At 56.2% G+C, this 20,647-nt stretch overlaps 2 protein-coding genes across 5 annotated transcripts in view; one reads left to right on the plus strand and one right to left on the minus strand.

The window, feature by feature from the left end:
• The first annotated feature begins 705 nt into the window (after window positions 1–705).
• Window positions 706–14,657, plus strand: OLFML2B (olfactomedin like 2B). Of its 2 annotated transcripts, none has more exons than XM_041420016.1 (8): window positions 706–961; window positions 2,046–2,309; window positions 5,641–5,748; window positions 8,651–8,821; window positions 10,466–10,694; window positions 11,614–12,099; window positions 12,558–12,734; window positions 13,021–14,657. In XM_041420016.1, the coding sequence occupies exons 1-8, from the start codon at window positions 818–820 to the stop codon at window positions 13,620–13,622; spliced, it is 2,181 nt and encodes a 726-aa protein (XP_041275950.1). In that variant the 5' UTR covers window positions 706–817; the 3' UTR covers window positions 13,623–14,657. The 2 variants fall into 2 exon arrangements, with proteins under 2 accessions (XP_041275950.1, XP_041275949.1); XM_041420015.1 differs by having other exon boundaries at window positions 708–961; window positions 10,466–10,703.
• A 290-nt stretch (window positions 14,658–14,947) lies between these two features.
• Window positions 14,948–20,647, minus strand: part of ATF6 (activating transcription factor 6) — a 74,536-nt gene continuing 68,836 nt past the window's right edge. For all 3 annotated transcript variants that reach the window (XM_041420018.1, XM_041420017.1, XM_041420019.1), the window contains one exon: window positions 14,948–17,119. In XM_041420018.1, the coding sequence (XP_041275952.1) occupies window positions 16,911–17,119 (209 nt within the window). In that variant the 3' untranslated portion in view covers window positions 14,948–16,910. The remainder of the gene's footprint in view (window positions 17,120–20,647) is intronic.

The raw sequence follows: 20,647 nt of genomic DNA on the forward strand, positions 1-20,647 counted from the left end.
GGTGAGGCCCAGCCATCGTCACGGCAGTGCAGACCGCTCTGCAGTGCAAGATGCTGTGCCTGTGGGTTCCCTGGGAACAGCGTGTTCAGAACATTTCCGTTTGGCAGGAGGTGCACAAGGATACAGGACTGCCAGAGCACAGCCGCTTCCTGACGGCATCAGCCTGAATTGCAGTGAGCACACAGAGGTCCGCACTCCTGGCTGGGAGCCTTTCTTGGAACACGCTGCCCAGTGTGGGCAGTGCGACTGAGAGCCGCGGTGTGCCGTGCCATGCCATCGGGACCACTTCCCTGCCACACAAAGGATGGAGGGTAAGAGCCAGGCTGTTCCCGGAGGTGGAAAAGGAGCCAGGCAGGCCGTAAGGACGTTTCTCCATCTGCCCCAGCTCCCTGGCACACGGCAGGGATGGGATGATCAGGTTCGCCGGGTGCCGACCGGCAGCACAGGCCCTTTCGGGAGGTGGGTGGCGGCTCCCCACAGCAGCCCCGCGTGCCGGGGCTCCCCGCAGGCTGCTCCGGGCGGGCGATGACCGAGTGTCCCGCGGAGCCCCCGGGAGCAGCGGGCTGGGGCTGTGGGGAGCCCCCGTCGCAGGTGGGAAGCGCCGCCAGGGACTCGCTCCGCCGCCGAAGGGGAAAGGACCGCGGGAAGAACGGAGGGAGGAGCGGAGGGTGGGAGGGAGGAGCGGGAGGGAGGGAAGGAGGAGGAGCGGGGCGGGAGCCCGGGCCGATCCCGCCCGCCCCGCCCCTCCGCACCTGAGCGAGCAGCGGCGGCTCCGCGCCGGCCCCGGCCCCGGCCCCGGCCCCTCCGACGCCCGCCCATGGCTCGGCCGCTGCCGCTGCTGCTCTGCCTGGCCGCGCTGGGCGCCGGCTGCCGGGCAGGGACCCACCCCGCCAGCACGGCCGGGCCCTCCGCCGAGCCGCTGCAGGACGAGGCGGACAACCAGGAGAACATCCTCTCGCAGGTACCGCGGGGGCTGCGGGCACCTCGGCGTGCGGCTGGGCGCTGCCGGGCGGGGCTGTGCGCGCCCCGCGGGGCGCTGGCTGCTGCTGCGTGCTGTAGGTGCTCGACAGAGCTGGGTGCTCCTGAGTGTAGACTTCTCGGCAGCGCTGGGTGGTACTGTGCACACTCTCAGTGATGCTGGGTGTACGCTGTCGGTGGTGCTGGGTGATGCTGCGCACGTCCTGGGTGATGCTGGGTGAACATTCTCGGTGGAGCTCAGTGATGCTGTGCACTGGAGGAAGTTCATCACGGGGGGCACAGTGAAGTCACTGAAGCCCATCAGGGAGCACTACACAGACTCCATCCTATCATTTCTCCAGGGGGACTCAGAAAAGGGAAACTCCTTGAGAGGAGAGCTGTTGGGGCCTCTTTGTGTGCTGAGGGGAGGGATCCGGGCTCTTTCCCTGCCAGTGGGATGTGGTGGAGGTTTCTGTTAGATTTGGCTGATCAGGCAGTGTGTTATTATCTGCCCTCGGAAATGGCTAATGCAGAGACTATTGCAAATGTACCGCCAAAGTTATTTTTGTGCTTGGGCTTCCAGAAGCGCTGTCTGCAAATCTCCGTAAAGGAAATTCCTGGCATTGTATAGGGCTAATCAGAAGTACTGCTTCACCACCAGGTTACGCCGCTTATAGGGTGGCTTTCAGTCACTCTTCCAATGTACCCTTGCCCTGTTGTCCTGTGTGAAACAGTCTTGCTCTGGGTAGCAGGTGGCTTATTCGGTCTTTTGCACACAGAGCATTAAAAGAAAGCAGAAAAATTAAAAATTCTTGTATTTAAAATTCAAAGTGGTGTTCTGCACACAGTGCAATAAAAAATACCCTTTTGAAAGAAGCCAGGTTTTATTCCCCTTGCAGGTAGTGATCAGCTCTGTGCTCTCTAGAAAGCTCCTTGGCTTGGCAGATTCTGGAAGAGCTGGCCAGTTTCCTCGAGACTCAGGGTATCCAGAGTGTCCTTGTTTGCACCTTGAGCTCTAGGCCTTGCTTGTCCCTGGGCGTGCAGACAGAGGACGGGAGGTTTGCTCACTGCTGGTGACTTGTGCTCAGCTGCTAGGTGACTACGACAAGGTGAAGGCGGTGTCCGAAGGCTCCGACTGCCGCTGCAAATGCCTGGTCAGACCCCTGGGCCGTGGCGCCTGCCAGAGGATTAACGAGGGCGCCTTCAGAGCGGAGGATTTTTACACGGTGGAAACCATCACGTCAGGACCCAGCTGCAAGTGTGCGTGCGTTGCCCCCCCCTCAGCTCTCAACCCTTGCGAGGGCGACTTCAGGCTGAAGAAGCTGCGGGAGGCAGAAAGCAGCGACCTGAAGGTAGGAGAGCAGCTTCAGCTCCTGACTCCTTGGGGACGTGATCATCTTACGAAGCCTTTTTTTTTCTGAGCTTTTTCTGAAAAACCCTCTATTTCCTAACCTTTTTTCTTAAACCATCTCCTTGTTATATTTATATCTGCATGTTTGATATAGAAATCAAGTTCAGCTTAAGGGATTGAGTTGAGCAGCTGCAATGGATGATTCACTTGATTCATGCCGTGCTGCCCGGGATCCACCATGGCTTTCTGTGCTGAGAACCCAGTAGGGACTGGGCTGCTCCCTGCCCTCTGTCCAGCTCCAAATATCCCTGGAGGACAGCTCTGCTCCGCTCAGCAGCTGCCAGGTCTTTTTTCTGTTGCAGACAGGGACTCCCAAGGACCCACAGAAAAAAGCTGATTTGGCTTCCATGTGCCAAAAGCTGCTGATGTGTCAGCATGAGGGTGTGATACACAGCTGGCTGAGGCAAGATGGATTTGTTGTTTTAAATGCTGACACTTCTCTACTATTTAGTATTATCTCTCTAGTAATATATCCCTCTTTTCCAAAAGTGACAGTGTGTGTTCTAAGTACTCCTGACTTTTACTGGGTGCTTCCTTTTGCTGGTGTAGCAGCTGGCAGCAGACCCTGCTGGGTTTTCCAGTTTGCTTCCAGTGTAGGGCAGCAGAACAAGCCACTGGCTTGGTCCAGTCCTGGCGAGTCCCTGGAGTGGCAGGTTGAGTGCTGGTGGCACTGGTGTCCCTAAATCGCTCTCAGGTGGGAAGGGGGGTGGCGTGCAAGGTGCTGTGGGGCAGCTGCCATTGAGGCCACCATGATGGGCTAGTTCTAATTAATTTGGAGCTTGAGGATGTGTTTCATCTTGTCCGACTGCAGACAGTTAGCAGCTTCTTGTCCAAGCTCCCCTGCAGCTAGGGAAGATAAATAGGCACAGGCAGACAATCCATCATTCCAGGGGAGGAGGAGTCCCAGTCTGGAGTTGTTTGGTGGTCCCTTGTGTGGGGAAAAGCCAGGAGGTCCCACGTGGCCTTAGATGAGAGTCGTGAGCTCTCTGTGGTTAGGGGAGGGGACACCCCCGAGGCGACAGAGCCACCCCTGTGGTCCCTTGCCGGGAAGCAGGCAGAGGTCCTGCACCAGCAGCTCCCTCCTCGTTCTCCTCCAGGAGGAGCAGAACTGCCTGGCTGTCCCTTGGCTCCGGCTGCGCTTCCCCTTGGGGAGCAGCTCGCAGCCAGCTGTGGTGTGAAAGGCTGTCCTCTAGGAACTGGCCCCGGCTCCCCCGCTCGTTTTGCAAGGGCTGGCGGCCAGGCGGTTGCACAAGGTTTGTCCAAACCCACATACACGGGGGTTTTCTCTGCTGCCAGGCATTATCCCTGGAGCTGGGCAACAGGATTGCCTTCCCTCCAGGCACAGAGCCCCTCCTGGGGTCGGGATCACTGGGAACAGCCCTTTCTTGTAGGAGAGGCTGGGAAGAAGGAGAGGACACAGCTCCAGTTCTTAAGCTACTCATGAGGAGCAGCTCCCACAACTCATCAGTGAGTGAACAGCACAGCTCTGAGGAGCCCCAAAGGGTTTTACTCTCTTTGCTGGTCCAGCAAGCGTTGCTCTTGCCTGGTCCAGCAGCAGGAAGGGCACAGGGTCATTTGTATGTTGTGTTTTACCAGACTTTCTTATGAACTGACCCAACAGCCCTGGGTACTGCATGTGTGGGAGAGCCGTGGGAAGGTCCCTCCCTTGGGTGGGCTGGAGGATGAGTCCCTGAGGGAATGGTGAGAAAGAGAGAGAAATCCAGGCAGCAGGAACACAGCCCATGGCAACCAAACTCAGTCGAATGCCTGCACTGGGCTTCCCAGCTGAAGGTTTCAGTCCCATCTGTGCCTTTAGTAAGGTCCAGTGGGAATTTGTGGACCATCAGACCAGTGGGAGCCAAAGGCCACAGTGGGTGAAAGGAGGGAAACGGTGAGTTGATAGGAACATCAGTATGGTCTTTGGGGAAAGGTCAGCGTGGTGTTGGCAGGGAGTAGCTTTATCTCAGATCTATTTTTGTGAAATGGCAGCATGCTGCCTGCAGGCACAGTGTGAGTTTTGGGGGTCTTGGTGCAGAGTCAGTGCAAGGAGGCTGTGCTCAGGATCATTTGGAAGGAGGTTAATGCAGTCTGCAACCTTTGTGCATTGATGGAAATTCTCCAGCCTGGAGGGAAAGTGGTTGTCTCCAGTGGCTGTCTGGCAGGCAGTGTGCATTGTATCGGTCGTCTCCATCCAGCTCTCAGTGGAAAGTGGATGCACAGCCATAAAACAGCTCTTGTCTCTTAATGCTGTCATTTTATCTGGCCCAAAAAATCTTTCCTTTGCTGTCAGCTCCACAGGGAGGCTGCAGAGGCTGGGGTGGAAACTCCAAGTGCTGCCAGCAGTGCTGCCTGCGATTCTCCCATGTTTATGAAGCTCTGCTGACCAGTTTGTAGCTGCTGGGAGAAAATGTCACTGCTCTGTAATAATTCCTATGCACTGAAGATCCTGCTCAGCCATCGGGGTTGTAGAGTCTACAGCACCACGCTGGACATGTGGGGGCACATGGGGACACGTGGGACCAGGGGGAGGTGGCCCAGGAGCCCTTCCCACTAGCTGTGCCATGCTTAGCACTGTCCTCTGAGGCGCAGCACCAGAAACCAGACAGAATGCAGAACAAGGGCTCTGCTGTCCAGATCCCCAGGGGTGACCAAGGGCTGATGCTGGGCAGGACACAGGCACAGGGGTGTCTTAAATGCAGGGTGTCTGTGAAATGGGTGGCTGCAGGAGAGAGCAGCATCCCTCTGATCAAATTGTTTGTCAGAAAGGCAACTGTTGTCAGGCTGGCACTGAATTTCTATTTCTTCGCTCTTGCAATTTGAGAGTATTTTAAAAATTTTTAACAAGTTTCTTCTTGTTCCAGGAAAAAGAGCACAGGATGGCACAAACTCAGAGTCTGACCTCAAACTGAGCTGCCTTTTTCTTGTTGCCTCTTGCTGGCAGTCACATCACTGGTGGAGTGGTTAAGCCTTTGGGCTTGTGGGAGAGCCTGCCTAAAGCTGGCAAAGAGCATTTTACCTTGCTCTGCTACTAATCCCCAGCACCCAAAATGTGCTGCTGAAGCCCTGAGGCTCTGTGGAGGTAGCAAGTGTCACTCTGCATGCCGTGCTCTGACCAGGGCAGCAGTGCAGCAGGGCTGCGTAAGGAAAAATTTGCTTTTTAATCCAAATTCTTGCACTCAGATGGAGTGCACTTGACTTTTCGGCTGAAGAAGCTACATGGGTGTATGTTACAGCAAGTGCTGCTGCCTGACTGTTCTCCCCTTGCCTTGTAGCTCTCCTCCATCGTTGAGATGCTGGAAAGTGCCTTTTATGGCTTAGACCTTCTGAAGCTGCACTCAGTCACGACCAAGCTGGTGGGTCGGGTGGAGAAGCTCGAGGAGGTGAGTCCTGCTCTCCTGCAATGTCCTTGCCCTCGGTGGGACTGGCCTCCAACCGAGTTCCTGCTACCTTTGGTACATTCAGAGCCACATTGCTTGGGAAAAAATGTTAATTAACTATTTGGCTTAAACCAAACCAGACCAGACTTGGATCTGAACCAGTCGGGATCACAGGCAGTGCTCAGTGCATCCCCACCCCATCAGCCTTGCCTGACCCTTTCCAGCTCTCGCAGTCCCTCGGGGCTCAGACTGGGAGTTGGATCCCAGCTGTGGCCTCAGCAGGAGCAGCATCTCCTTTGGGTCAGAAGGCCCTGCTGTTAAGTTTTTCCTATTCTCAGTTTTACTTGTGATGGTTGCTCTCAACCAGGAGCTTTTGTGCTGTTTGATGTGGGGGCGAGAGGTTCAAGGCTGGTGCAGGGGTACACTCCGCAGGACTGTGGGGAGCCAAGGAGCTCACATTCCTGAAGGACCAAGTTACGTCTTGGCCTGTGTTAAAACAGAGCAGAACTCTCAACCTTCCATTTAATTTTAGAGCAGCCTTCCAGTGAAATAATTTTCACTTCCATACAGTTTAATATTTCTTTGGCTAGCACAGCGTAAGGTTTGCAGTTTAAGCTGTGCTCGGCTATGTAGCAACAGGTTGCCAGATTAAATACTGGAGTTTTCTCCCGTGGTCCGTATCTGGGACAGTAATTCTACATTCTTGTCGGAGTGGAGCAGTCCTGTTCGTCTGCAGCCAGGAGCTGAGAGGCAATGATTTATAAAGCCAAAATTCCACTTGCAAAGTGTTTCGGGAAGGCACAGCGTGCTCCATCCTGGGGTCAGGAAGGAGACTGCTGAGGGGAGCACGCTTGCCTGGAGGGCTTTGAGTTTCCAGCATGGAGATTGACCCAAAAGGGGTTTTGAGGCCTGAAAATAACAAAGCACCAATGTTGCTCTTTGCAATCCCACCCCCTTCCTGTGGTTTAGTGTGTTCTTCGTTACTTGGGTTTGCCAAGGGATTGTTTCGGTGAGGTTATCACTGCACTCTGCTCCAGTACCAAAGTGACCCTGCCTGCCAGCTAGTTTCTGCAGGGGAGTTTAGAGCCAGCAGTGCTGGTGGCACGTTGGGCACATGGGGTGACTTTTGCAGCCTGGTCACTCTGCTCACAGCCTGTCACAGAGAGGCAGATGGCAGAAAGCTGCGTAGAGCTGAAGGAGTTTGGTCTGGGATAGAGCTGTAGAGGTGTAGGAGCAGGGAATTCATAGGGGCCTCTAATTTCCCAGAAGTGAGGCTGCAGGATCATGTAAAAGCAGCTGAAGCTGCCTGCAGGCACTTGGACAGGATGGAGAAAGGCAGGAGAGGCCTTGGTTAGAAGGAGTTTGCTCAGTGCTTGGGGCAGAGCCGAGCTGATGCAGGCAGCAGGTGTGAAACGCCTCTTGCTGCTGGCTTAGCACGAGAATTCCTATTGAGAGGATGTGGAGAGGCTCACACCCCGCGCCAGCCGTGGGCTCTGACAGCACGGACAGCTGAGATGCTGAACTGGAGCCTGGCATGGCTTCAGAGCATCCCCCACCCAGGCGGGTGTGCTTTTGGCAGCTGCTCCCCTGTGCAGCAGCTGAGCAGCCTCAGCAGCATCACAGGGCAGGCTTTGGTGCTGCCTCTCCTCTCAAGGGGATTTTATCCCTAAGCAGGTCATAAGCCAAACGTTACAGAGGAGAAGCAGTAAGGGCACAAGGCTGTTGGAATCAGTCATCCTTTCCAAAGGAGGATGGTGTTGAGAGCTGCTCCTGTGCTGCTCCTGGGAGAGCATCGTGAGATCCCCTGCTCCTCTGCTTACTGCAGCAAAACGCTTGCTGGAGAGTCCCTGTGTCATTGGACTTGGCCTCAAAGTGTCCTGGTAAATCTGTGACTCACGATTCTTGGGTAAAGACTGGGAATTCAGATGCTGGGGGTTAACCCCTCTGTTTTTGCAGAGGTTGGAAGGTTTCATGAGTTCTTTGCAGTACAACAAGGTGTTTTAGACCAATGGTGTCAGTAGAAGGAAGGAACCCCCAATTCCTGGTCCATGGAGTGCTTTCTCTAGTGAGGCAGCTCCTCTGCTTTGTTTGCAGCTCACAGCTGTCGCATCAGCTGGCAATTTTGAGGTCACAGATGGAGGTCATGGTGGGTTTTAGGAGAAATTAATGACAGAACAGATTGAAAATGAATGATCAGGATAACCACCCCCAGTGCCTGTGCTAAAGTGCTTTGACTGATGTGCCACCCATCCAAAGCAGTGGCTGTTTGAAGTGTAGAAGCCCACGGAGTGATGAGCAGAGGCTGCAACAATCCCTTGGGCACGGGGTGTGCCTGTGGCTGGGGGACTGAGAAGGGTGAAGGGTTTTGCCTGCTGGGTGAGTTGCAACCTGCCCCGGCTCTGTCCCTGTCACAGGACAGCTCTCTGACAGTCACTGGCTCTTGTCCTGTCCCCAGATTCTCAGATTCTGTGGGAGCAGAGGGTGCTGGGGAGCAGCAGTCCCTGAGTGCAGGCACTGTGTGGCCAGGGCAGGAAAGTGAGATTAATAAATGCAAGATGAACTTGCTGCCACAGGCAAAGGATACCAGGCTGACTTTAAGGTGTTTCAGCTTGTCGTTTCCTCTTCCTTCTGTGAGCTGGTGAATGTGGCTGAGGGTGGGGGTTGAAGAGCCCCAAGGCCACTCTCTCACTCCATGGGAACCTGCAGCAAAGAATGGATATGTACACCAGGGATGGGGTTCCTGGATCCCACTGGGGTCATGGGCATCTTCTTAGCAGCTGAAGTGCCTAGCCTCATGGAGAAGCCCCAGCTGTGAGCCCAGGATGGCAGCACAGAACTCCAGGGCTGTGGTTTGGGGGCCACAGAACATCCCTTGTCGTTGAAGTGTCCTCTCTTACTTTCCTAGGGCATGTCCAAGAACTTCACGCAGGAAGGCCAGCGGGCAGGAGCCAGCGGGGAGGAGGGTCTGCAGGATCCCCCTGGCAGGGAAAACTGCTCTAGGCTCCTCACCAACAGCCTGGCCGACATCGAGAGCTCTCTGCAGCGGGACGCCGAGGCTGCCTACGCTCACTCAGAGGTACAGCTCAGCGTCACTGCTGCTGCTCGCGCTGCCCCGCGGTGATTTTCTCCTCACCGGAGTGACCCTGTTTATGCACCTCCGACTCCAAGCCTGGGTCTCAGCACAGCCCAGCTGCTGCTGGGACGGGATGTAGGTGGAAGCAGAGGGAGCTTGCTCCCTCGGCCTCCCCCCTTCCCACGGGGTTGTTGGTTTTCGAGGTCAGCGGTGGCTGAGCTGCTTGGAAAACGTGATGTCATTGCGGGGCTGGCTGGGAAGCGCTGGGAAGCAGAGCCTTTGATTAGCAGGGCTTGGGGCTCGGTGGAGGGACAGCCTGTCTCCTGCCTCCCCTCCCTCCCAGCCAAGAAATTACCCCTCCACCACCAGCCCCTGAGCCTGGTGGGCTCTGGGCAGGGGCTTGGGCATCCCCCTGGTTCTGGCACCCAGCACCAGACTGTGGGGGTCCCCATGGGTCTGCCCAGCGTGGGGACATCCTTTGCCTGGGGGAGCAGTTTCTGTGCAGCCGCAGAGAGATGTGAGCGGGGTGTTTTGGGAAAAGGTCTGTCCAGGGTGTCCTGAAGTTCTTGCTGCTTCAGTGGTACTATCTAGGATGGCCCCCGCTCCTCTGATCCCTGCTGGGCAGCTCCTGGAGCATACTGCCCTCACCCCAGTGTCCCTCTGCAGGGCAGTAGGAGGTGTCTGGCAGTGGGGGGAACAATTAGTTAATAATTTCCAGCTCAAGCAGGGGTGCTCAGCTGCAAAGGATGGCAAGAGCCTGTGCTTGCCTTCCACCCCTGCTCTGCAGATCCTGTGTGGGGACGGGCTCCCCAAGCCCCTGGGGACAGGGGTGGGCTCCCACACGTGCACTGTGTGTCAGCAGGTAGGGAAACGACACCAAGTGTGCTGTGCCAGTGCTCCCTGCCCCAGGGAGAGCCGTGCCCAGCAGGGGTGTCCGGCCGTGCTCCCAGCCCCACTCCCCTGCTCCCCACACCATGAGCTGAGCAGCTGCTGCCTGCTGGAGAGGAGCCAGCCCCGGCCAGGCAGGGGAGCAGAGCGTGAGGCTTTTATTACCCCGAGTGACCTCATTTCCCAATATTCCCCTTTTCTCGCTGCTAATTGCAGCAGGGCCCATCTTGTCAGCCAAATGGGCACCGCTTCAACCCTCAGGCTGGCTTTTCGATTTTCTTTAATGAGATGAAATCCTTCAGACCTGAGCTATGGCAGCTGGTCCCTGCCCGGGGGGGGTTCCTGGTCCCTGCCTTGGGAGGTTCCCGCTCCTGCTGGGAAGGTGCCTTCAGCCTCTCTGCCCTGTGAAAGCTCAGGGCACATTGCACACTCTGCAGATCAGCTGCTGGAACCAGCCCCTGGCATTCCAGGGAGTGACCCTACTTCTCCTGCCTGCCCTGCATCCCACAGCATGTGCCTTATAGAGCTCTTGAGTCCCAGAACTGCAGGGTGGCACCAAGGATATGCAGGAGCAGTGCTGGTCTGCCACCCTGCTGTGTCCTGAAGGGTTTCCCATGGCAGAATGGACTGAGGGAGACCCTGAGGAAGGAGGGAGCTCAAATCCTCCTGCCCAGCATGGGGCTGTGCAGCCTGACCTCCCTTTCACCAAAACATGGCATTTCTAGCCCATCTGGTAACAACCTCCTGTGTCTCTTCCAGGGAAGATATGAAGAAAGATTCCTGAAGGATGAAACCATCTCCCAGCAGATCAACTCTGTGGAATCCCTCCCAGAGCTGCACCTCCCTCTGGAGGACAAGAAGCCTGAGCAGCTCTTGCAGAGGAAGCTGCGGGTGAGGAGCCGGCCTCCTTCCAAGCCCACTATTGTCCGAGGGGTCACCTACTACAAAGCCCAGTCCACCGAGTCAGAGAATGACATCGAGGAGCAACGTGAGTTGGGTATGCAGACGTGCTTGGTGGGATGGTGGCTGCATCCCGCAGCAAAGCCAGTGCCTCATCCCCTGCAGTGTGGGGGCAAAGTGTGTGTGAGCAGCAGTGGGAGGAGGGACAGCTGGTACCTCACCGCTGCGCAGCCTTTGAGCTGAGTATGCGGGGCAATGTAGCATTGTTATTCCATGGAAAATCCCTGGTAGCTAAGGAAATAGCTCACTGCTTTGGTTCAAAGCACCCAGCATCAACACCTTTCCAGAAGTAAATGGAGGTTTAGTAAATATGCTTGTGTTTCAAATCCACCTGCCCGATGGCATGCTGGGAGGTTTGCGCAGTATTTGCTGTGGTGGAAGGCAGCTCAGGGCTCATGGCCCTGGCCGTGCTGGGAGCAGGGGATGAGCCCTCACGGACCAGCGGAGCGGTCAGCACGGGCAGGGCAGAAGGACAAGTGCCCTCGCTGTGCAGACTGGCTCAGCAACGAGGACGTCCAGCCCTGCCTCTGGGGGTTGTGAGCTCCTGGAGATGAGGAGGGGCAAGGGGTGCCTGTGCTGCCTGGGGAATCCCACTGATCCCCATGCCCTGGCTGAGGCTCCTGCTTTGGCCTCCTGGATTAGGTGAGTGGGATCTGGTTTGGAATGCAGCTGGGTCTCCATCCTGTCCAATCTCTGGGAGGTGGCAGGGCAGAATTGATCTCCGTCACCTCCCGCTCTGCCTGGCCTGAGGTGGTGGATGTCACTTGATGAGGCCTCACTCACCTCCTGACATGGGCACTCTCAGCCTCTGCAGTTCTCTGAGGGGACATGGGCAGGGAATGCAGGTGGATTTAGGACCAGCCAGCCTGCAGCAGTGGCCAGGGAGCCGGCTGGAGGGGCCTGACTCTCCTGGCTGCAGGGCTGACACCTGTGCCTGTGTTTGGCAGCGGACGAGCTGTTCAGCGGGGACAACACGGTGGACCTGCTGATAGAGGACCAGCTTCTGAGGCCCAGCAGCAGGGCAGGCGAGCCCATGAGAAAGCCCTCCCCAGTGGGGTGGCCGCCCACCCCTGGCACAGCTCCCACCACCCTGCCAGCTGCTGGCACTGCTGCGGCATCCATGGTGCCGCTGTCCCCTGCCACACCAGACCCCACGGCCGTGAGCTTGCTGATGCCCACCCCGGAGTCCGTGACTGCCCCGGCAGGGCTGGCAGAGGAGGGGACCCCACAGCTACCGGCAGGCATGGCCAGCACCGTGGTGGCCACAGCCACAGAGAACTTGCTCGTGGCCACCCCCGCTGGAGGCTGGAGTGACGTGGAGCACAGCCCAGGAGCTTGGGTCCAGGCAAACACCCCCGCAACGCCGGTCAGCCCGGCCATCCCTGCCACCCCAAAGGAGGGCCTGGAGGAGGAGGACATCAGGAACATCATTGGTGAGTGCCTGCAGGTGCTGCACCCATCCAGCTTTGTAAGGGGGGGCTGGCTTGTACCCGCAGGGCGTCCTGCTAAGCACAGAACACCTGGATTTGGTCACAGGAGGGAGGTGTCATGGAGATGGCAGCTGGACAGCACTTCACTGGGGTGCCAAGTTTAATAATTAACTCTGGAACCTAGTAGTTTCCTCCCACCTTTAGGGGCTGGGCTGGGCAGAGCAAAAAGAGATGGGACCTGTGACAGTCAGCAGCCTTAGCTGGAGCAGGGACATGGCTGAGGCTGTGGGGAGATGTTTGTGGGGTCTGGCCAGTCCTGCTGGGCCTCACAAGGCTTCACCAGAGCCAAGGTTGCAGGGGGTACCTGCTGGGTGAGCAAGGGGCTTGGAGGGGGGTGATGCCTTCAGGGAGAGCACGGCCACCCTGCCTCTGGCCTCACAAGCCTTTCCCTGCCCACGCAGGGCGCTGCAAAGACACGCTGTCCACCATCTCGGGGCCCACCACCCAGAACACCTATGGGCGTAATGAGGGAGCCTGGATGAAGGACCCCCTGGCCCAGGAGGAGCGGATCTATGTCACCAATTACTACTATGGAAACACCCTGGTGGAGTTCAGGAACCTTGACAATTTCAAGCAAGGTGAGTTTGCACTCTCTCTGATACCATGCTAGCCACCACTCAGCTGATCTGAGCAGCATCCTCATTCCTGGCGATGCTGCATCACGGGGGGATGATCTGCCTGCGGACCTTCCACACTTGGGTGCTGGCACCCGGTGTGTGGGGTACAGAGCATGGGACAACTCAGGCTCGGGCTGGTGGCCAGGGAGGGAGTGCAGGCAGAGCTGTGGGCAGAGGGTGCTGTTGGCATGGCCACTCACCCCACAGCAAAGGGAGGTCTCAGCAGCCAGGTGTGTCTGCCCTGCAGGTCGCTGGAGCAACTCCTACAAGCTTCCGTACAGCTGGATTGGGACAGGGCACGTTGTCTACAACGGTTCCTTCTACTATAACCGGGCCTTCACGCGCAACATCATCAAGTATGACCTGAAGCAGCGCTACGTGGCCGCCTGGGCCATGCTGCACGATGTGGCCTACGAGGAGTCCACCCCGTGGCGGTGGCGAGGCCACTCCGACGTGGACTTTGCCGTGGATGAGAACGGCCTGTGGATCATCTACCCAGCCATCAGCTATGAGGGCTTCAACCAGGAGGTGATCGTGCTGAGCAAGCTGAACGCGGCCGACCTCAGCACTCAGAAGGAGACCACGTGGCGGACGGGGCTGCGCAAGAACTTCTACGGGAACTGCTTTGTCATCTGTGGGGTCCTGTACGCGGTCGACAGCTACAACAAGAGGAACGCCAACATCTCCTATGCCTTTGACACGCACACCAACACGCAGATCATTCCCAGGCTGCTTTTTGAGAACGAGTACGCCTACACCACGCAGATAGACTATAACCCCAAGGACCGCCTGCTCTACGCCTGGGACAATGGCCACCAAGTCACCTACCACGTCATCTTTGCCTACTGAGACCCCCCACCACAGTGGGGCACTGCAAGCCAGGGGCCACCAGCACCTTTTATTATTATTTTAATTGTTATTATTGTTATTTTGTACAAATTGAAGAGTGAATGATGGGTTTTGTTTCAAGCTGTTTTTTTATGGCGGATTGTAGATCAATCCCCAGGCCAGAAGCACCCCCTTTGTCTTTGCTGTATCCTTGCTTCTGATTTTCCTTCCCAGGGGAAGGAGCTCCTCCTTTGGAAGGGCAGGCCCAGCTCTCCTACCCAGCGAAGAAGAGGTGGCCCAGACACCGTCCTCCTGAGGATGTTTTCAGCTAGAGATGATCAGCAAGACATCCTGAACCAGTGCAAAGTTGCACGCACCAGGTCCCAGTGGGAGGTTGCTGCCTGCCTGTCCTGGTGGAGGACCTGCATGTCCCATGGGAATGTCCCGTCTCTCAGGACCATCTTCCCAGCTGACGGCTAGCAGGCCCCTTGGAGATCCTGCTGTACAATGGGGCTGCGAGCACAGCTCCAGCAGCCTCTGGTGCTGGTACTTATGTCGAAGACTGTCCCCTCCAGCCGGGCTTTGCTCTCTGCAGGCTGCTCTGGGGGGCTGGGCGCACCCCGAGCCCTGACTCATGCCTGGAGGGAGTTGGCGGCAGGAGGGGGGGTGCTGTAAATACTTGTAGATGGCTTTTGTTTGTTCATTTTGTAACCCAAATAGTCCCCCTTGGCATTTGCTGGGTGAAGGCTCTGCTCAGCTAGGTGCTGGGCTGCCTGGGCAGGGGCTGGCAGAGCCCTCGCTGCGCCACTCCACCTCCTACATTCCCTCTCATGCCCATGCCAGCCGTGGTCCTGACCATCAGGATCCCCTCAGAGAGGCACAGCCCTTGCCCTCCTGCCCATCAGCATCTTGTATTTACCTCCTGTCAGTAATAAAGGATCCAGTACCTTCGCAGCTGTTCGGGGCTTTCTTTGGCTCTGGTTCACCCTCTGGGTGCATGAAAATGCACAGGGGTGTTTTGGGTGGCTTTTGGTTGGTTTGGGGAGAGCCAGTTTACACAACAGATGGGGACAAACTCCAGGGGGCTTTAGGCTGCTTGGGACTGGTACTGGAGCAGGGTGACATGCCATGTCCAGCCCTCATGGGCTCCTCTGGCAGGCTCTGGGTGAGCAGCTCGTGGAGGGTACCTGCTCTCTGGCAGCAGGAGAGGGACAGGGTAGATGTGCCATGGGCACTGCCAGCACTGTGCCAAGCAGAGCCACACTGCAGCCCAAGAGATGGCAGACCAGGGCAGCCATTCCAGTAGTTTGCCTAAGGAAATGTAAGTACAATAATGAAGTTATTAATAATAAATAAAAGAAGGATTTTTACTGCCTTCAGTAGTAGGGACACAGAGAACAGAATTACACAGGATAAGAGATGCTCTCTACCACTAGAGCCCAGGGGTGCTGCCTGGGGAGGATGTGGTGCTGCAGCAGTCCTGAGCCCCCAGCCCCCACCAGCAGCCCTTCCCAAGGTTGTGCAAGCCCAGCCACCACCCCAGTCCCCTCCCCAGCTCCCTGGCAGCAAATGCCCCCACAGCAGCCAGCAGCCCCTACCCATGGCTGCGGGGGAGCCATGTGCCTCTGGCTGGGGCACCGCTGGAGTTTTTATTTCTGACTATTGTGAGTTGTGAGCTGGCCCACAGTCAGGTGGGGCCAGGCCAGGAAAATGAAGTGGTGCGAGCAGCGCAGCCAAACCCCGGCCAAGCCCAGCTCCCTCCCAGCAGCGCGAGCGCCGCGAGGACGGGGCCTGCCTGCGCCGGGGACGTGGCAAAGGACACAGCTTCTCCAAGGTGTTGCAAGGCACATACTTCACAGGGGTGCACTGCTCCTCATCCTCCTCCTCACTGCCCCTGGAGCTGTTTGTCATGCTGCGGGATCAACCTGAATTTCCTAACGGCCACACACATACATGAATACTAATAATATAATAATAATTAATAATCAAAAGCTCCGTGTGAGCCAGTTAGTGCTCAAACCACGAAGGAAAGGTAGCTGGCTGACACAATGAAGCTCATAATCTTCTTTGCAAACTGCACAGGGGAGAAAAAATAACGTAACAACATGCTGAAGTCATTATGCAAGGCTGATGCTCTGCTGGCGGCTCATCCCAGCTGAGCACCAGTGTGCTGGAGCTCCTGGGCCCAGCTCTGGCCTGGGGCTCGGCTGACAAACACAGCAGCAGTGAACAGAGCTCCACTCTGGAATGGCAGCAGATCGCTGCAGCCAGTGTTTGGGGCAAATGGAACGTTCCCCCGCTGCCCGGCGAGTGGCTCTCTGTGCTGGTGAGGCACAGGGGTGCGTGGTGCTGAGTGCGTGTGACACGTGTGTGGCTTCAGGAGAAGGTGCTGGGGCTCTGTCCCACGGAACTGAAGCATCCCCTCTGCCCCAGCAAGGCCAATGCTGCTCCACGGGCAGTTGTTAGCAGTGAAAAGTATTAAATAGCACACACAAAAAACCCACGCAAACAAAAACCAGGAAGAAAAAAAAAAACAAAACTCAAAAACCCCAAACTTTACAAATGCATCTGCTGCATGAAATCACTTCCTTTGGGCCAAGCCTTCAGCCGTGCAGCCACGTGTGCTGGGGAAGGCAGCAGCAGGATCCTGGAGAGCCAGGCAGGTGTGGGGTGGGCAGTGCCTCACTGGGCAGCCCAGCTCCACGGCAGTGGGGTTGTTCTGCTTGTAGTGCTTTAGTGGTGAGTGTGGGGTCCCAGCACCCTCTTGAGGGTCTGGGCTGGGCTGCTCCACCACACTGCTGCATCCCAGGGCTTTCTGCTGAGGGAGGCTGCACAGGCAGGATTTGGGAGGGAATGATGAGGAGTGGGGCTGTCTGGTCAGGCACAGCACCTGAAGCTGGGAGCTGGACTTCCTCCAGCTGCCCAAGCACACTGCAGGGAGAGCGGCCTCATGCCAAGTGTGGGTGTCTGCTGCCTCGTCTCTGGCTCATCAGCCCACCTCTGGTAGCCTAACAGGGACAGAAATGAAAAACAACCCACAATTCTGGACAGCACATAAGTAGCAGTGATGGGCCATGTCCCCCACGTTGTGTGGGGCCCCCAGGACTGTCCCTGGCGAGGAGCCAGCTGAGCTGCATTGTCCCCGGGCAGGATGCAGCCATTGGGTAAGGTCAGGCACAGGAATGGGCTAAAGGGGGCTGTCCCTGCTGTGCCCATGTGCCAGGAGCCCCAGGAGCTGCCAGAGAAGGGGCTCAGGCTGGTGGCAGGACCTGCTGCATGCCGGCGTTCCCCTGTGCGCTGTCACAGGAGCTACTGCAGGGATTTGACAATGGCCCTCAGGGCATGGGGCATCTCTGTGACGGAGGGGGACGAGCTGTAGAAGGTGTCGGTGTGATTTCTGCGCTGCTCTCGGAGGTATGGAGGGACAGATGAACTTTTGATGTGGAGGATCCTGGTGTCCATCACTTCGCAGTCAATCTGCATCATCACCTCGTAGTCCTGCCCATTGATCACATTCTCTGCAAAAGTAAGGATAAAGAAAACCAGGTCAGAGTTAGCTCTGCAAGCTAGGGATCCAAGAGCACTAAAAGCAGAGCTTTATGGACCATTTTTTGTCTGGAGCAGGAGCTGCAGTGGGGACCTCCCTTTCTGCAGCTGCACACATAGAGCTCCATCTCACACAGCAGAGCCCCAGACTGCTCACGACACCTCGAAGAGCCTAGACCACACTTAGCATGTGCAGTCACACCTAGAAATTAATGTCTTTTATTTCCCCTTCTTCATCTGCACATCATTACTGACGGAGTTTGCACTGTGTAACATTCATTACGGAACTGTTGTTCTTGAGCCACTAAAGTATGGGTGTGATTGAAAATAAGGTTTATTTAAGAAAGCTGAATGTTTCACTTTCTGTAATCCTCTTGACACTGGGGATCTTGAGGAATTTCTTCACCAGTTTATTAACAAAAAACCCCTAAAATGTGATCTCTCAAAAGAATAACTGTGCCTCATTCCCATCTGACCTGGCTGTTGTACTTGAGTGATGTGGTGACACTGGACAAGGCCACTCCCCTGACAGAGCCCTGGACACAGGAAGACCTTGACCAGCACCCGGGACCCCAGTGCAGCCCCCAGCCCGTGGCATCTGCTGCCACAGGAGCTGCTGGGCTTACAGGCTGTGCACATGGCTAGCATCTGCTGCCTGGATTTAAAGGTGGGAGACTATTCCCTGCATAGACAGTGTGCCCAGGAATGCAAGATCTGAGATCGGATTTCCAGGCAAGACCAACCCTTTCAGAGCCAGAAGACTGCCACTGGCAGGGTTTCCTTTCTGTGCTCAGGAGGATGGAAGATCACCTAATGGAAAGCATATGGACTGGAGGAATGCAATATACATTACTAATTTTTACTGTTCTCCTGGATTAACTCTGACTCTGGATGACAGCTGAAGACCACGGCCAGACCCTGTTGTACCCCACACCACCTGCAGAAGCCATTAGATCAACTGTGTCTGGTATAGTAATGAAAGGCAGGAGCAAACCCTTGCTAAGGGGGCTGAGAGCCTGCAAGGGAAATCAAAGCTTGCACCTGCAAGGAATGAAATGGTAAAAGCTCTGTATGTGCCACCAAGAGACTGAGGCCATGAGCAGCTGTGCAAGTCTCTGTGCCACTGACCCAAACCCCCAACAAGCACCTCACCCCTCCTGGATGCTGCACTGCTGATAAAGCCCCGCTGTGACATAAGGTGCTGTGTCCTTAGCTGGGACCCTTTCAGAGGCCATCCCTCCAAGTCACCCCTTCTCTCTGCCTTTGGAGGTGCTCTTGGCTCCCACCCACAGGCTCAGGACCAGTCAGCAGAGGGGCCTGGGCTGCTGGTGCCACTCAGGAGAGGGGGCTGGAAAGGGGAGCAGAGAGGCACAAGAGGAAGCTGAAGGGCACAGAGCCTGGAGCCAGCAAATGGGCACAGATGGGCTCCCTGTGACACAGCAAGCAGGAAACAGCTCCTCAGCTCTCATGCTGCAGTTGATGGAACCCAGTTATGTGAGAAACAGTGCTCCAAAGCCACAAGTGGGTGAGGTGGGATGGGACGGTGGCAAGGGCCAGGAAAACATCTTAGTAGTGCAGTGACCTTCCCTGCCTAGTCACAGCCAGCACAGAGGGCTATCATTAAGTTCTGGGCATTGCACAAGACAGAGGAGAACAGCAATCCCAAGGGCTGCCCAGGCAAGGCAGGGAGCTGTGCTGTGTGGGTGGCACTGGGGAACCAGCCCAGCCCATTCTGGCCAGCTGGGATCCTGGTCCTCTTGTGCTGACAAAGCTCCCTCCCAACAAAGTGTGCCAGGATTAAGTAAGCCACAGTTCTGCCACCCCATGGCAGGAGGGTCTGTGTCTGAGTCCACCACAGCGGCAAGAGCTGGGAGGAATCGTGCTCATGATGAGCTTCTCTGGCCAGCAGGCACACAGGGGATGCACACCTCCCACACAGACATTCACAAAAAGTACCCAAATCATGCCCTCAGCCTGTGAGTTAGCCCAGGAGTTAAAGTCAGGTTTGAAGCTGGCATCTGATTCTTTCCCTTTTTGGGGTGAAGGCATTGAACTGCTGCAGAAAACCTCTGCAAAGGCTTTGATCTCACAGGGGTGAGGGCAGCAGTGGGAACAGCTCAATGCCCAGGCATTTCCAGCAGCCTTTCTCATTACCATTAGCTCCAAACCGACACAGAGGAGGAGGTGAGATGTTCCTCAAAGACAGGAGTTACTGCTTGGTGCTGCTGCCAGGCACCTGGACCAGCTTCATTCTAAGGAGGGGTCTGAAAGTGGTGGCAGCCCCGGGACACCCTGCCCACCCCAGCCCAGGGTGGGGCTGATGCTCTGTGAACACCCATGTGATGGTCTCAGCAAAACAACAGGCAAACATGACCTGAGCACAGCTGGCACAAGCCCCTGTTTGGGAAGACTAGCTCACTGTCATTGCAAAAAATGATTGCACATGGCTCCATCCTGAGCTCGATGGCATTAAACTGCTTCATGAGCTGGATGAGCAATAGACAGCATACTTAGAAGATTTCTGGAAGATGCTAAACTGGAGAGATTCCAGCAACCGTGGAGTGTCTAGATTGGATGAGACTGCAGTTTTGATAAAAGAGAGAAGCTGTCCAACATCTTCAGAATGCATTTTCCCCACAGCCAGAGCTGGAAAACATGAATAAAAATGGGGCTGGGCAGAAGTACTACAGAAAAACCTTGAGAACTGCAGAGGATCACTGTGGATAAGCCAGCAGAATGACAGGATTAGAAACAACAGCTTCACTGCAAGAGAAACATATTTAACTTTGACCAAGTTTCTAATTGTAATGAAATACAAGCCCTGGATGAAAGTACCTTGGGGAGATGAGAGGATCTCCATGATGAAGAGTTTTTAAGGAAAGGCTAGAGGAGCAGCTGCCCATCAAGCCCTTGGGTACCAGAGCTCCACAGACACGCATTCATTCGCTCCTGGTCCCTCTGGGTCTGCCCCTCTGTGAGCTGCAAGTCCCTGCTCCTGACCAGAGCTGTGGTCAGCACCTTCCCCAAACGCAGCACCTCAAGTTGTGGGTTCTCCACTGGACTCCATGGTCTGATCTGATTCTCAGAACAAGCAAACGATTTTGCCTGCTGATTCCTGTGTCAGATCACTCCTTGTCAGGCTTTCTCTCCTTCCCCTCCTGTGCAGTACCAACATCTGGAGGCACCAGTGGGGCAGAGGGTGGGTTTCCAGAGGGGCTGTGCCCAGCACTGAGCTCAGCAGCTGCGTGTGGCCGATCCCTGGAGGGGTCAGCATGTAACCAGTGCTCAGGCCAGCGTGCACTGCCCTGCCTGAGCACACAGCCACCACCCCTCCCAGTGAGGCACAGGTAGCAGGGTGTCTGTGAAGCAGAACTGACAGCCCCAGGCTGCTGCCTGCTGCTCAGGTGCTGGCTGCAAGGTCAGCACTGCCAGCATGCGTTACACAGGGCTGCCCAGGGGCCCGCAGCAACGCTGACACACAGTGATCTTTACTGCACTGA

This window comes from Onychostruthus taczanowskii, unplaced genomic scaffold, assembly GCF_017590055.1.
Source record: "Onychostruthus taczanowskii isolate IOZ18803 unplaced genomic scaffold, ASM1759005v1 scaffold63, whole genome shotgun sequence".
Classification (NCBI taxonomy): domain Eukaryota; kingdom Metazoa; phylum Chordata; class Aves; order Passeriformes; family Passeridae; genus Onychostruthus; species Onychostruthus taczanowskii.